This window comes from Talpa europaea, assembly GCF_964194135.1.
Source record: "Talpa europaea genome assembly, chromosome: 14".
Taxonomy (NCBI): Eukaryota; Metazoa; Chordata; class Mammalia; order Eulipotyphla; family Talpidae; genus Talpa; species Talpa europaea.
In genome coordinates this window covers 74,955,375-74,971,829 of record NC_140082.1, presented here as the reverse complement: position 1 = coordinate 74,971,829, position 16,455 = coordinate 74,955,375, and the positions used below count along the sequence as shown (strand labels likewise).

Here is a 16,455-nt window from a genome sequence, read left to right as displayed (position 1 = left end):
TGTGGAAACAAATACCTGCATAGTCACCGGTGGGCAGGAGAGCTGCATTTGGCCCACTTGTTAGAACTTTTAAAATAGTGTAAGTAATGTATGTGCACTGGAAAAAAATAGAAACTAAAGATGAACAGAAGGGGAAAATATCAACTGGAGCCGGCTGAGGGAGATCTCTATGAACCCTTTGGGGAGGTAGAATTTTACGCCTACAGTCTTGGGGAGCTGTTGACATATTTAGGGCAGTTGTTCCCAATGTCTTTCAGAAAATTGCTCTGGTTTGAGAATGTAGGGGGATAGGGCTGGAAGATGAGTTAGCAATAGTTCAGAGATAATGGTAACTTCAACTAAGGTCGGGTCACTGGGGATGGAGAGAAATGAGTGGATTCAAAGGAATTTAGAAAGTTAAAAACAATAAGAGTTGGTTACTGTAATAACACAGGAGATGGGGGTGAGCTTTGGTTTTTATAATATAAATTAATAAATAACATAGTTTAACTTTGCCTTTCCATGGATATTTAGAATTGTGACCACTTCCTTCTTCCTACAATTTCTACTTTGCATGGAAAACATAGTCCAGATCTGACACATTTATCCACTTTTACTGTACAGTAGCTCCCCCCCACACACCTTATCCACAGGGGATATGTTCCAAGAACGCCCAGTGGATGTCTGAAACCAGGCAGAGTACTAAACCCTATATATATTATGTTTTTTCCTATACACATACCTTTGGTAAAGCTTAACTTAGAACTTAGGCACAGTAAGAGATTAACAACAGTAATAGAACAATTATCACAATATATTGTAATAAAAGTTTTTGAATGTGGCTTCTATCAAATTATCTTATTGCACATAATATTTTTGGAATGCAGTTGACTGACTGAAACCTCAAATTGGTGGGGGGGCTACTATATCTATTTCCTTCCTCTGTTTACCTATAGGTTCTGATGTCCTTCTGGGCTGACTTTGGAGGAAACTCTAATTGAAGAATTCCTCACTCTATTATAATGGGCATGAGTTGTATTAAGGCTACTGTCTTGCAGTACCTTTTGGTTCCCTTAACGGCACCACAAACCTCCCGTGAACATATTAACTTTCATTAGAGCAAGACTAAAATTGCTTATTTGGATCCACCCAGTTGGAACTCTAGCTGAGAAAGTGAACTAACAACAAATTTTACTTAAATTTCATGACTCAACACCAACCGACTTTCAATTTGAGATAAAAGCAGCAGCAATAACAGCAAAGATCGCCATTGATGAGCATGTAGTACAAGCTCTTTTGCATTCAGTGTTTCATTTAGTCCCCACATCTTTACTATTAAAATACTTGCATCTTATGGCTAGGAAATCTGATACTCAGGGAGAGTGACCCCAGCCCAGACACAGTCGGGAGGAACCAGGATTCAAACCTAACCCAAGTGTGAGCTCACAGCCACAACATTTCCTAATTTATGCGAACACACTTAAAAAGCAGAAATTCCAGAGAATCTTTTTCACTTTGATCTATCCAGCAGCAAAATGCAATTCTAAACAGTCCTGTTCACATATGTCTTGTTAGCCATCCTTATCCTATAATTTCTTTAGCATTCTTATCCAAAAAACCTACAGGTTAATATTCTTTATATTTGATAAGAATAAAAATTGAAGAGAAAACAGAAGTCATCCCACATGATGCCTTAAGCTTCTACCCAGACTGGCATGTGGAGACTTGATGCTTCCTTCTCTCTAATATGGGGTGCAGAGCCCCTAAACATAACCAGTAATCAAAGTGCGCTCCACCTAGCATTCTTTCGAAGAGAGTGGTGAGGGCTTACTTTATTGTGTATGTCATTTCTACCACCCAACACTCAAGACCCAACACTCTCATCTTGTGTGTATGTGAATATCTCTCTGTGCACAAAAGCTCTCTAGTAGCAGTAGTTTTTCTAGTGAAAAACACAACGTGGAAGAAAAGCCAGAGGACCAACTTGCCGAGTGTGGGTAAACATCTGCCCAGAAAGGCTCTAGGTGGGACAAGCAGAACCCACTGGTCAGCTCTGTGCAGATGGACCTTGGGCCATGTAAACATTACAGACACTCTGATCACCAGGAGGTGGACAGACACCACTTAAATGCGAGCCCTTGAGTTCACTTCATTGCCCAAATAGAATCAAAGGTTTTGCTCAAGCCAACAAATATGAAGTGTGTTTTGAGGACCATGGCTCTGGTGAGCTATCATATGAAATGAATTACCAAGGCTCAGAGTCAGGATGTGAAAGAAACCGCTGTGGAGTCTCCACTGCCATGGCAGCCGAGACCAGCCAGCAAGAATAGCTGGGAAACCTTTGTTCAGGGCAAGCACACTCCAACGTGTTTCTTTTTACTGGGCTGCGAATTTGTGCTACAGCCATGCTGCGTTGCCTTACAAGTGGGAAAATAGCAAAGGGGGTTCTCAGTTCAAATCAGCTCTGGAAACTCATGCTCTTTCTGAAAAACCTGCTAAGCTCAGTGTGCATGCAGGTATTTCAGAGCTCATTCAGCTCGAGTTCAAATTCCTATTTCCAACCCCAAACAAGGTTGAGTCAAACCACAAGAAAATCTGTTATCACTCAAATTGGTACATGTGTTTCATCCAGTGAAATATATAAAATCATGAGTTGTTAGATATAACGTAAAAATTGAATGCAGACAACAATTCCCAAGGCACCTTTGTCTCACCTTCCAGAGGATGTGAATCGGGGTCCCAGCTGTGGACTGAAGACAGGAGCCTTGAGATCAAAGCCTTTGACACTGGCGGAAGTGTTGGTGTTAGCTGGCCCACAGTCCGTGCTCTGTGCCCCCCTCCCATGTCCCTGTTCATGCCAATGTTGTAAAAAAGTTATATGCTTGAATGATGTTTTAAAGTCCTCTATGCAATTAAGTTTTAGAGCAAGGGAGTTAGTGTTCCTCCAGCATATATATGAAACTCCCAATAAATTTAAGTTCCTTGGGTATGTTTGGGGGAGGGGGGATTAAAAATAGGAAAGTTTGGGAAATGAACAAACACTTCAAAAAGTTAAACCCGAGGTGTTTTTTCCTCTTTAAATATTACAAATCTTTTTATAGTTGGAAAAAGTATACAGATCAAAAGATAGATACCCAAAAAAGTATATCAATTCCATGTTCACTTGGAACATGGAATATCCAATTTGCATCTCACTTTCCAAAGAAGTATAGTCCTTTCAAGTAATTATCACAAACGTGTTACAAGCCACCTTCACCTTGCCCCGTGTGTTGTGATTTGAAAACCCTTGCCGCTCCTTCCTTTTTGTTAGCTGCCCATCAAATGCAGGATTTTGCATTATGTTATATGGATGTTTATTTAAATCATTCCTCTAAGTGCCCCAGTTTGCTTGTGATATTCTTTAGAAAAACAAAATCATATACCCCTAAGCCTGTGTCAAAACAAAGACATATACAGTATGTGTTGCCCTGATGGTTTGGGGAAGTAGCTTATTTTAATCAATTTTTAAAAATGCATTTAGCTACCTGGCCTGTGGGTGTATAACAAAGCAATGAGTAACATTCATAGACAACAGAATAATATTCAGGAAAAACAATAAAGTCACAATGCAGCATGCGGAGAGAAGTGCTAGGAGTGCTTGTCAAATCCATAGCCATTCATATCCCGAGCCCAGAGAAAATCCTACAGTTTCAACTCTGTACCCTTGATGTTCCTGGCAAAGGAATGTTCCTGGCTTAGGAGAAAGAGCAAAGGAGAATAAATTAACCTGTAAAGAATAAATCACACCACCTGGCACACAGTAAGCCTGGTAGCTCATAAAATCACTTCATGTTGTGTAAATGTTAGTAACCTGTGGGGCTGAAGCCAGTGAGTCACTCAGGTATGTTTAAGGAAGCCACTCACTGCCCCCTGCATGTGCCATTCCAAGCCATAGTTTCCTCTTTTAGCCATTTAAAAAAAAAAAAAGTCACCCTTTCCGACAAAGGCCTTTAAAATCCTAAACTGGTGGCTGCCACTGGTGATTTTTAAGTGAAAAAAATCCACTCACCATCATATGGGATGTAAATTGAAGTCTTGTGGTTAATGCAAGAAACATGGGCAAAATTAATTCCCCAAGGAACACGGTCCTCTGAGCGCGTTCAGGACGAGGGGCTGGAATGGAGGAAAAACAGAAGCACGGAGAGGCCACCCGCAGTGATCACACGTGGGATCTAACGTGAGGCCTGTGTGTGGACAGCAGGCTCTTGCTTCCGCAGCTCTTATCTCACTGACTCCTGGAGCAATTGCAGGTTCTCTGTGACACAGGGAGATGCCAGCAGCGTGCCAGATGTTATGACTAGTCCATTTCACAGTCACAACTCACTGGTTTATGTAATATGGGGTTATGTAACTGGCATCAAGGACTCGGGAATAAATTTAACGGACTCTTGGAAATTCGGAGAGGGGCCCGCATAACAACAGTGGGGTCGGAGGGAGTCTGGGCAGATGCGGATTGGGTTTCAGCGGGGCGTCAGGCCAAGGGGCTGCTTTGCAAGGGAATCAGGCAGGGGGGTGGTAACACCTGATGCCAAGTGGAGTGGGGTCATTGATACCCCTGGAGGTCAACCAGAGATGAGGTGGGCCTGGAGCAAGTGCTGACAGTGGCTAGACAGCCCTTAGGGCCAACATTCCTGCTTCCTCATTCCTCCCAAACTAACCAGGGCTGGGTTCCAGAGCATAAACTCCAGAACCAGACTTCGTAACTGGCGAGAAATCACCATGAAAATGAATGCCATTTATGGAGCCCTCACTTTGTGCTGAGTGCCGGCTTTACGTGACTCACATGCTTAACCTGTGTGAAGGCAAGCCACCTCAGGGTCCAGTCCTGATCTGAAAATGCAGCAGATGCAGAGGCCTGGCAACCAAGTAGCCATTGAAAGTAATTTTAAGGCTAGCTTCATCCTCTCTTGAAAACAGAGAACACAATCATGCATGTTCTTTTTTAAAATCCTGCTGTCATTCTTACATTCATATTGACATCTCTCTCTCATCCTAAAGTTGCTCCTAAAATAACCCCCAACTCCAACTTCTGCAAATGCTCTCTCCAAAACAGGGAGCTCCCCTACTCCTCCCTCCTTTCCATCCCCATCTGTTGTTTTCTTCTGCACAAGGATTCCTCCACCCTTTCTGGTATAAATTCTCAGCCTACACTTCTCCAGTTTTCCTTCTCACACCAGGCATACAGGAATCCCTACAAAACTCAGGGAACAATCGGACAAAAGGGGGGGGGGGGAATCAAAGGAAGTAAAGACAAAGAAGTCGATACAGTTAAAATATTTTTTAAAGGTGTATATTATCTCATCTTTATTACCCCTCAGGAATGGGCGATCCTATTAACTGGTCTGCATATAAATCACGGAAACCTGACTCCACAGCCCACCCCTTTGGCTGCTGTTTGACCCTGCCTTTTCCAGAAAGGAGCTGAAGGCTTAAGGCTGATCTCCACTCAAATAGTTGGGATCTGAAGCTGGAACTTTATTTCACTTCTCCCCCGATTTAAATTCTCAAGGGATTGTATAATTTACAAAAAAAAAAAAAAAAAGAAAGAAAGAAAATTGACCAGAATGCTGTGTTTCAATAAAAAGAATACAGATTGGAAAGCAGCACTGAGGGGAAAATAGGTCCATCTGAGAGTAGAGAAGTATTCACATCAGGCTTTCCTGTGTCAGGACTGGGCTGCTCTTCCTTAATGTTTAGTGATGTAGCAGAGGAGTGAAATTTCTACCTTCAAATCCCATACTCAATACTAGAGAGGAAAAAAAAAAATACTGGAGAGTCATGGAACGTTCCAATGATGGAGAAGGAAAACATATGATTCAAATTAATTTTTGAGGTCTTATCAGAATGTTCATTGGAATCATAATTGATAGAGTTTTTTAAGTTCCAGTTAATTTACTTGACATTTATTTAGTATCTTCTATGTATTAGGCACTATATGACATTGTAAGTTTCTTTGACAGTCCCTGAAAACATGTCTCTTTAAAGGGGAAGACTATAAATGTAGCAACAGACATTTGAGTAAATTGCTGAGAGTTCTAATAAGGGAGAAATGGTATGTTGCTTAATGGAAATTAGTAAAAGCCTTGGGGAAAGGCTAGATGGGTCATGAAAGTCGGTAATATTTAGAAAGTCAGAAAAGGGGGTGGGAGGGCATTCTAGGTAGAGGGATGGCAAGAAACCTAAGGAAGTATGACCTTAAATTGACATTGTTGACATCGAGTTGACATGTCCCTTAAGTTGACATTGAGAGTTCACTGAGAGTCTCTACTAAGGGACTGATATATTAGATTGGGACATGATCAAGTGGATTGTAATGTAGAGAGATTAAATCAGAGAGGACACACCAGTAGTCCAGGCGTGGGTTGCTGTTGGCTTGTCCTGAGAGACAGAAAAGTCAGAAAGGATATGAGATGTTTCAAAGCAGGATCTGTAAGATGGAGATGACCAAAGAAAGGAGAAAGAAGGATCTAACTCATCATCATAAAATAAAAACATAAGCATTTCACGAGAAGTGCCTGTATCTGATTAGGCATCATTTACATTTTGGTGACTTTTAAGAATATTTAACTATAATGCAGTGTTAGTTCAATGAGCAAAGAATAATATTTAAAACCAGCCTAATGTTCTCTTTTTGGATTCATGATTTGATTCTCCTTTCCCTCTCCTCCTGTTTTATGCGTGACAGCTTCTGCTGGATATGGTCGGGTCCCCGGATGAGGAGCTCCAGGAAGCTGCAGCTGGCTGTATTTCCAACATCCGCAGGCTGGCTCTTGCTTCAGAAAAGGCAAAATACATTTGAAACCTGAATAAACATTACAAACGACCAAATTTTACATGACACAGAACATGTCACTCCCATGGCCAGGAAGCCTAAATTGGGAAACTTTTATTAGCAAACCCTTTAACAGCAGACAAATGTCTGAAAGAAAATATGCATTGTAAGATGCAAAGGATGTTGTTCATCCCAAAATTACATGGGTACTTTTGTTCTGTGTATGTTTTAGGGACATGCCATGTAATGAATTGACAGTCAATAAATGTGTGATAATTTTCCAGGAATTTGAGATGAGCACACAGTCTGTATTTGTGAAGATTTTAATAAAAACATGTGACCCTCCCCGTGTGCAGCTTCGTGGTTATTCACGAATTCCTTCTGTTAAATCTATCTAACTGGCCTGTCATGATGCTTTTGTCTGCTCGATCACTTGTAACCCATGAGAGAGTTCTGAGGAGATGTGCTGATTTCATAAACTGTTATTAAATAGAATTTAGAGTTAAGCAGCTGGACTGGGGGGATCATCCCGAGGTCAATCCAAATTCGCCTAAATACTATCAAACATCTGAGAACATAATGTATAACCGTCACTGTAGCAGATAATGCTAATCACAAAAACATAAGCGGCGGTGATTTCTCTTTTTTACTTTCTGGACTCATCACGCATAAACACTGATAAGTTTTATTTCCCTCCCAGAATTCACCAACATTTTTATAGAAAGAATTAATTTATGCTGATGTAAGGATAATATTACTTCACATAAAACTTCTGTGAGTTTCTGAACTTGTTTTCAGCACACAAAGTACTTTTTAAAAAGTGGCTACAAAGGATTAATAGCATTTTATCAGGTTATAGAAACATTAGAACCCACTTAAAAGAATCACATATGTAATCTCAGTGTGCTGAAATGTTTGGGAACTAACTGTTCCAACCACCTAAATAGTAGCCAAGAAAATAGCGAGTGCACACCAGGTTCCTGACGACAGTCTCACTTAGTGCTTTAAAGAGCAGGCAAACGGATTTTATTGAAAAATATCAAGGACTGTCTATATTTGTCATAATTTGGAGATCATAAACCTAATTGAATTAAATGTAAATAATTTGTGTGAAATGAAAAGGCTGTGCGGGAGGAAAATCATACCAGCGATAGATTCTCCAACAAAATATACGGCCTTTCCGAGAATTTTAACTTTTCATCAAACAAAAATTCATCTTCACTTTTTTAAGAGGGTTATAAAACAACAGTGGGAACAAGGGACTGTTATTAATGGTAATTAAGAATTGAATTTTAAAAATGGTTTAAATCCTATAACTTTCAACAGTAACTATTTCTAATGTTAATGTCACCATTTTAGTTGTTTCACTAACATTAAAAATGAGCCTAGAAACCTCAGATTATGACAGCCTCCGAAAGTTAATAAGTATAGTACAATTACAATATCATTAAAGCAAGCTTCCACAGTTGTTTTAGGATTTTAATATATTATGGGAATTAGAGGGTCATGGAGTCAAGAGAAGCAACAGCAAAAAACATCAATGTCAGAAAAAGAATTGGATAGGGCCTCTCCGGTGGCGCAAGGGGTTAAGACGCAACCTATGAAGCTGTCCTCAGCCTCTGCAGCATGAGTTTGATCCCCGGCCAGGGAGCTACCCACATGGCGCAGCAGACCTCTCCTGTCTCGCCCGCTGCTCCCCTGAGCAGTGCATTTCAGTCAGTCTGCCTGTTTTGTTCCCCACTCTGTCTCTGGTGAATCCTGTCACCCACGCCCCCACCTCTGGCCTGTACTCCAGTTTCTTGTATGCATAAATAAATAAGTCTTTAAAAAAATTGGATAAATGGTGGGAAAAGAGTGGAATTACCCTTCCCAATAGGCCAAATAGAAGGAAATTCTCCTCTCTGTGCAGTTATCAATCACATAAAATAAAGCAAAAGAAATGAAACAGATATCTTGAAACCGATAATGGAAATTAATGTGAAAATTGACCTGTGTGTTTCTAAGTAGGAATTTTCTTTTTAATTCTTAAACATTGGCAGTGTTGTACCTTCAGAGTAAACAAATGATAGGCTAAATTTAAAGATCAGTTTTTGGCTTCTGTGTGTGTGTGAACTGGCAGAAAATTCTGATCTTGCTACAAACATGTCAAAGCCAATGAAAGTTCCCGAAGTTCCCTGAGACCAGTGGTGCAGAGAATCACACCATTTCTCTGCCTCCACTGGCTGCAGGAGCACTCACTTTTCAATTGGCTGGTTTTTGTGAGATTTTTTTGGTGTTACGTTTATTTCGAGCTGTTTCAAGCTGGCAACATTAATTCCTTATATGCAGAGACAAGGTACTTCTCTAGGTTTTATTCTTCCCCAGTACAGTGTGGGGTGATAGCCAACTGTTATATTTTGAAAGTCATGTAAGGTGGAAGGAATTTCAACAGATATTCTTTGATCTTCCACTGTCTTGGTTTGCAAGTTTTCCTTTCAGAAACTAATGTCATCCTGCTGTTTGTAGTAAATGTTCTTTTGACACGATCAGGATGGCTTGCACTAAAATTAACTTGTTTCTTTTAAAGACTTTTAAAGCTCAGAAAGTGAATGGTAGGTCAGTTTCCTTAGGAGATGGCATTGTGAATCCTGTTATTTTAATAGAATCTAGGTGTTACCATTATACACCTCTGTAGAATTTGCATGGAATTGAGAGACTGCGATCCAGAATATCTGGAAAATTTATTTCCACTCAGGAAAATGAGAATTTCAGGCATTGATAAAGAGACAACCGAGAGCTCCGAATAAATCCTTCCCTTTTCTTTTAGGTTTCAGTTAAAAGGATAAATAGAATTTTCCAAATAGCTGGAAATGTTTGATCTCATTCCATGGAAGAGAGGAATGGACTAGGATAGATACGTCCATTCCTGTAATTCAGTGAAAACAATATGAAAACCCACATATTTAGGGACCACACTGTTACAGTGTGCCCAATGAGGAAAAAAATGTACTTAAGTGTACATGTACTTAGGTGTAGAAAGTGGAATTCCTTCCCTGAATGAGAATGGATTAGAAAGGGAACCAAATTTCGTGTAATGCCATGATATGCCTGCATGCGCGGCTCTCGATACTTCCCACCCACAATCCCACTTAAAATACAGGAGAACTGTTAAAATGGATTATCTCATATCAAACTTGGGCCTATCCAAATGGGCACGCTCATCCTACAAGGGCAATTTGGCAATACACACCAAGAGCTTTATGATTTGTGGGCCTTTGGAATATGCCCAAGGTTTTCTCTCCACTGGTGTTTACCACATCATTGTTTACAAGAGGTCAAAATGTTAGGAAAAATTGAGTTAATTCTATTATGGTTCGATCACATAATGAAAATGTTATAGAATAATAGCTAATCATAAGGAAAAGTTCTCATAAATTGTTAAATTGCAAAGCAGGTTTTGAAACAATACAGAGTATGAACATATTTAAAAAATATTATCTACACCTACCTTGTTACAATGAAGCAAAACCAAAGTACATATACCAAACAGTGATTATTTGTGCAAGTAGTTGTTTCTGAGGGTGGAATAAAAATAATTTTTGGTTTTTGTTTGCTCATCTGTGTTTTCTAATGTATTTAAACAATGAACATGAATTACTTTCTTTTTAAATAAAAACACTCCTGATGGATTTATTATTATTATTATTATTATTATTATTATTATTATTTGGAAATTTCTAAGACAGACATTCTTCCTAGTAATAACTATGCGAGATCTTCATCTTACTAATGGAATACACAACCCATACATAAAATAAATGAGTTTTTTTTAACAAAATAAGAATTGTAGCTTCAATATTTAAAATACTAAAATATTTCAATTTACAAACCCACATTTGTTATAGTTTTCAACCACAACTAATAATAGTACAGTATAATTGAAGTAAACCGAAATGGCACATATGTACATTCAGAATATTTCCTTATTTGGTTTGTGTTAAACAGCTGAATTCTGTTCCAAGAACATAGAAAGCAGATAAATAACTCAAGAGATCATTGATCGATTGCTTGATACCATGTTGTTGTTTTGAAAAGGGATGATTCTGATCCATTCATTTATGTACTCCATTATATATGCCTAAGACAAAAAATACCATGATTTATTAACTCTTTTACATATCTTTACCTGAATAATTCTAATAGAAATATACTCTAGCCAAATGTGCCAGCCAATAAATATAGTGCAGCCTCATAGGCTTCTGCTCTCCTTTAAACTATTTTATTTTTCCTCTGTGCCATTCCTTTATCGTCTATTGCTATGTTAATTTTCCTCTTTCCAGCGATTTTTTCCCTTCTTTCTCCTTTTTCCTCCATTCTAACTTCTGTGTCTCCCGTTTCCATTTTCTCTTATAAATGGTTTTTACATTTTCTGCCTCTTAAAATGTTTTATGCTTTAATTTCTAGAACTGCAACATGTAAAGTTACTATCTCAATATGTTTCTGATATACAATTGTCATGGCTGACTTGAAATCATGGAACAGATGGAATCCTTATATTCCCAATATATTATTTTCAAGTTTTCAAGTAAAAATAATCTTTATATCTGTCAAGACAAAAGGGAGTTTCTTTTGCCAGCTCACCACCCTGATTTACTGGCGAATGAAGGACAGCCTGTGCAAATTACATAATGGGCCCATGATGTTTAGAGTTAAATTTTGTTATTATAGTTTAGATTTATGTCCTAATTTGTTTCCTCATGGGAGGTATATTAGTGTTTATCAGTATGGTTCATATTGGGCTTGAAGAACAAACAATGTCAATATTTTATACTTTAGAGAATGAGTCCCTGATCAGGAAATGAACACTACCTCTCTGCTGTTAGACCATGTTAGGTCCTAGTTTATCTCCAGCTCAGGGCTGCCCATTAGAAATATAAGACCAACTCACTGTGTAATTTAAAATTTTGAACTCAACATCACTAATCATCGGGAAAATGCAAATCAAAACCACAAGGAGATATCACCTCACACCTATTATTTTGAAAACCTAATGATTCCAATCTTTAATTATAAAGACAGGGTGGCTTGGGTCATCCTTTCCAGCAGTCGGGGGACATGAGATGCTCACCGTCTGGCTAGAGGGGAGCCTTTTCCAGCAGCTTCACAGCCACTGACTCATAGACAAAGAATCCCCTCAAGTTGCTCAGTCAGTTCAGTATATTTTTAATTCTGAATGAGCCAAGTTCTCCCAGTGTGTGATTCAGTGAGTGCAAATTAGGCATTTAAGAAGGTATAGTCATACTTTTGGAAAAATAGTCAGATCTTGTATCTGTGCCACTCATAGTACCAAAGTGGCCTAAAAAATGAACATAACTGTCATAAGTTCCAAGTGAGATGTTTAGGTTGTGCTAACGGGAGAATGTGAGTTTTCTGCAATTCCTGTGTACAATGCAGCATTTTTAGAGAGAAAAAGCGGCTGAGAGCCTGTGAAAAAACTGTGCTGGAGCTGTGAAAATATTTCTTTGGTGGCAACTGCTATAAAAATTTGCTCAATTTGCATTGTGGATGTAATCCAAATTTACATACAAATAGGCACACGAAGTCGGCAAGACTGGCTCCCTCCCTACTTGCAAATTCCACTCTCTGCTTGGGCACAGCCTCTGCCTCCCACCGTGTACCTCTCCATCCAGAGAAATGGCAGCCCCCACCCAACCCAGCCTTGCTTGAATGTCGACCACACTCTGGGAGGGTGGGGAGGGTGGGCCTCTCACTGTTAGACTCTGGTTTTGCTTTGAAGGGAAATGTATTGCTTTTTAAAGCTTTGATGGTCATTCCTTATCTTCTTTTGCAAGGTGTAAAACATTAAAGCACCACCTTAATTTTTCTGTCCTGTTTGAAGCGATAAACAGGTGGTGACATCGATTTAAAACAGAAGACAAACTAACACGTTATAATCTCCGAGGTCAACTCATTTGGATTATTCTCTTTAACTGAACTAATTATGAGCTGAAACAACAAACTAGAAGGTGCAGAGGACAGCAGAGTCTTTTCTCTCTGCCTCTCAGTACCGTGAATGTGCTCCTGCCCAGTCCTGTGGTCTGTCTTCTCAGATGTGCCCCTGTGCACAAAGGAGCTCAAATGGACTTGCCCTGCACACTGACTGTGTGAGATTTTAACTTCTTGAATAATAACATTAATACTTTCCTCAGAAAAGATATCTCTTATTTATGCAGCGAGGAGCAACCTCTGAGCAAGCAGGTGGCGCTCGTAGCCAGCTCAGCGGTAGAAGGTGGAGCTTCCACACTTCACGCCCTGAGCAGGGGCTGAAGGGAAAGAGCTGGGGCCTTGGCAGTTAAAATGTCTGGCACTCTGGCAGTTGAATGACTGGGAGGGGTGTGTCGGGGGAAGTCCACAGCTTGTCACATGCAGCTTCAGCTGGGACCTGCATCTCTGCTCAGTAGATTCTACAGAGGGTAGGAGAGACTTCTAGCATTTGGATATATGGCAGCCTGAAAACGCTCTCTCTCTCTCTCCTTTCCCTGTCTCCCTTCCTCCCTAGCAGCCTCCCTCCCTACCCCTTCCCGTCATACTCTCCTCCTTTTTCTGACTCCCACTGTAAAGAAATCTTGCCGATGTTTCTTACCATGTGTCTGCTTTTGGATCATCTACCGTGTTCTTGTTTTTGTTTTTTTTTTTCTTTCCAAGAGTTTATTTTTTTAAATGATTTTTTATTGAGGTACTAGTGGCTTATAACACTGTATATGATTCAAAGGTGTAGGATCACCCCCTTCAGGTGTTGTTACACACCACACCACACCAAGCCATCTATGGTCCTCCACCATTATCCAGTGGGCTCCCCCTGACCTCAGGTAGCACAGTCAAATTTCTAGAATTGGGACCGTATGGTATTTTTCTTTTTCTTTCTGGCTTATTTCGCTGAGTATGATCCCTTCCAGCTCCATCCATGCTGCTGCAAATTGCATGAGTTTAGCTTTTTGATTGCTGAGTAATATTCCATTGTGTATATATACCACATCTTCTTGATCCAGTCATCTATCGCAGGAATTTAGAAAGCCTAAATAAGGGACCAGGAAAAAGGCTAATTATAATAAAATCAAAATCAACAAGCAACTATAAACCAGAGACACACTACGGGGTGGGAGGAGGGAGTAGGATCAAAACAAGGGAGGTGGGTGGGAATTGTATGGGGACTATAACCAAGATGAAAATGCATACATTGTGCAAAAATGAAAAATGATGTAAAAAATATATAAAATTAAAAAATAATAAAAAATAAAAAACAGATTAAAAAATTTCTAGGATTAGTTATTGGTTTGGTTTTATTTGACCTTTTGTTTTGTTTCTCTGTATTTCACATATAAGTGACATCATCTGATATTTGTCTTTCTCTTTGTGACTTCATTTGCTTAGCATTATCCTCTCCAGTTCCAGCCATGTTGATGCAAATGGCAAGAGTTTATCTCTTGTTATAGCTAAGTAGTATTCCATTATGTGTGTGTATGTGTGTGTGTGTGTATGTGTATTACATCTCCCTATCCACTCATCTGTCTTTGGGTACTTAGGTTGTTTCCATAGCTATTGTAAATACTCCTGCAGTGAATATAGAAGTCCAAATATCTCTTCAAATTACTGATTTTGCATTCTTTGCCTAGGAGTAGAACTGCTGGATCATATGGTACATCTATTAAATAATTTGAGAAATCTCCATACTATTTTCTATAGAGATTGGATGAATCTGCATTCCCATCAACAGTGTATGAGTGTTCCTTTTTCTCCATCCTTACCAACATTTGTTTATTGTTTTTTTTGATATGGACCAATTTACTGTACTGATTCCACTAGTATTCTAGTGGAATCTTTAGGGATTTCTGTGCATATTATGACTTCTGAAAATAGTGAGAGTTTTATTTCTCTCCCAATTTGGATTCCTTTTTATATCTTCCTTTTGCTTAATTGCTCTAGAACTTCAATGCTGTGTTGACAAGTATACCATAATCAAATGAGAGTTATTCTGGGGACACAAGAATGGTTCAAAAATCAACAAAAATTCGGGCCTCGCTGGTGGCGCAGCGGTTGAGCGCTGGGTTGTGAAGCTGCCCAAAGCCTCTGCAGCACCGGTTCGATCCCCGGCTGCTCCCCGGCCACCAGAGGAGGGTCCCACATGGTGCGCAGAACTCTCCTGCCGCCCGCTGCTCCCCTCAGCAGTGTACTTCGGTCCTTCTGCCTGCTCTGCTCCCCGCTCTGGCTCTGGTGAATTCTCTCACCCTCCTGTGTTTCTGACTGTACCCGGTGCTTGTATGTATGTATGTATGTATGTATGTATGTATGTATGTATGTAGAAAGAAAGAAAGAAAGAAAGAAAGAAAGAAAGAAAGAAAGAAAGAAAGAAAGAAAGAAAGAAAGAAAGAAAAGAAAACTTAATGGGTGTCAAAAATTCTGTTTAAAAAAAATCAACAAAAATTCAAAAATCAACAACATAAATCGCCATATCAACAAAAGGAAATATAGTGCATACAACTCTTGCTTTTCCTTAAGGCAGAATGGAAAAGATAGGAATAAAAAGTTCCAAGCTTGAGAATGTTCTCCAACCTGCCATGGTTTGTTGTAGCTATCCTGTAGGATAGCCTTGTTGCTATTATGTGCCTACTTATTCATTCAGACCAGGGCAGATTAGTAAAGGAGAGTTTATTCCTGTTTCTCTTCCACAGCACAAACTCCTTGAGCCAGGTATAGTACTAGCTCCATCCATAGCACACTAACTTGGCCATGTGGGTTGGATGAGATGGAGCCACTCATGTTCCAGTCTCTACATGACCCAAGTAAATCAGCATAAATACATATATTCACTTGGCTCTTCAAGGATGGACACACCAAAACCTAAACCTATCTATATTATTACCAAAACTGGTTCAATCAGCATGAAGCTCATACAATTCACTCAGTGACTTGAGGAACAGAAACTTCTCAGAATGATGTGGTATGAAGAGAGGAGATTTGGAATTGCTGTAGCCATTTTTCAGCCAGGAGGGAATCCAGCTGAGAAGAAAGCCAACATACAAAATAGGACACAGCCCGGATAATCTCAGAAAAATAGAATTCCAATCCTGATGAAATTTTACTTGAAGTTTACTCTATTTTGGACTTTTGGTTATAAAAATTAAAATTCTTTTTATTTTAAAAAACATTTTGAATTAGAATTTCTGCTATTTGCAGTTGAATGCATCTTATTTCCTGCTGATTATGGTACCAGATAACAGTCTTGCAGAGAAATATATAAAATCCAGAACTGGTTATCTAGTCAAATGGTAACATAGTCAACAGTAGCTTGGTTTTTATTAATGCAGCTGATTAACTGCTTCCTGATGTCTTTCATGTCTACCGTACATATATTATCTTTCTCACTTTTGATGTGGTCCCTACACATTTATGCCCCTTCTTTTTGTTCATCCTTGGTGATCTGGCTGCACATCTTTCCTTGGTTCTCCAATTTGCCTTTCAGAACTTTGCACAGTTCTACTTTGCCAATTTGGCTGACTGTTCCCTGTCCTGCACTTTCCATACAGTTTGTTCACCTGCCAAAATTGTTTGTTTAAAGAGCATCCAGCTCTTCTGGCTCATTTCTTCCCATCAGGTTTTTTTTTTTTTCCAGTGCTTTAAACTTTGAT

At 39.4% G+C, this 16,455-nt stretch overlaps 1 protein-coding gene across 1 annotated transcript in view; it reads left to right on the top strand.

Moving 5' to 3' along the window:
• The window catches only part of ODAD2 (outer dynein arm docking complex subunit 2), a gene marked incomplete at both ends in the record, with an annotated part of 128,600 nt that extends 121,783 nt beyond the window's left edge, over nt 1-6,817 (top strand). The window contains one exon of the mRNA XM_084254063.1: nt 6,704-6,817. Within this exon, the coding sequence (XP_084110189.1) occupies nt 6,704-6,817 (114 nt within the window). The remainder of the gene's footprint in view (nt 1-6,703) is intronic.
• Between the last annotated feature and the right edge of the window lie 9,638 nt (nt 6,818-16,455).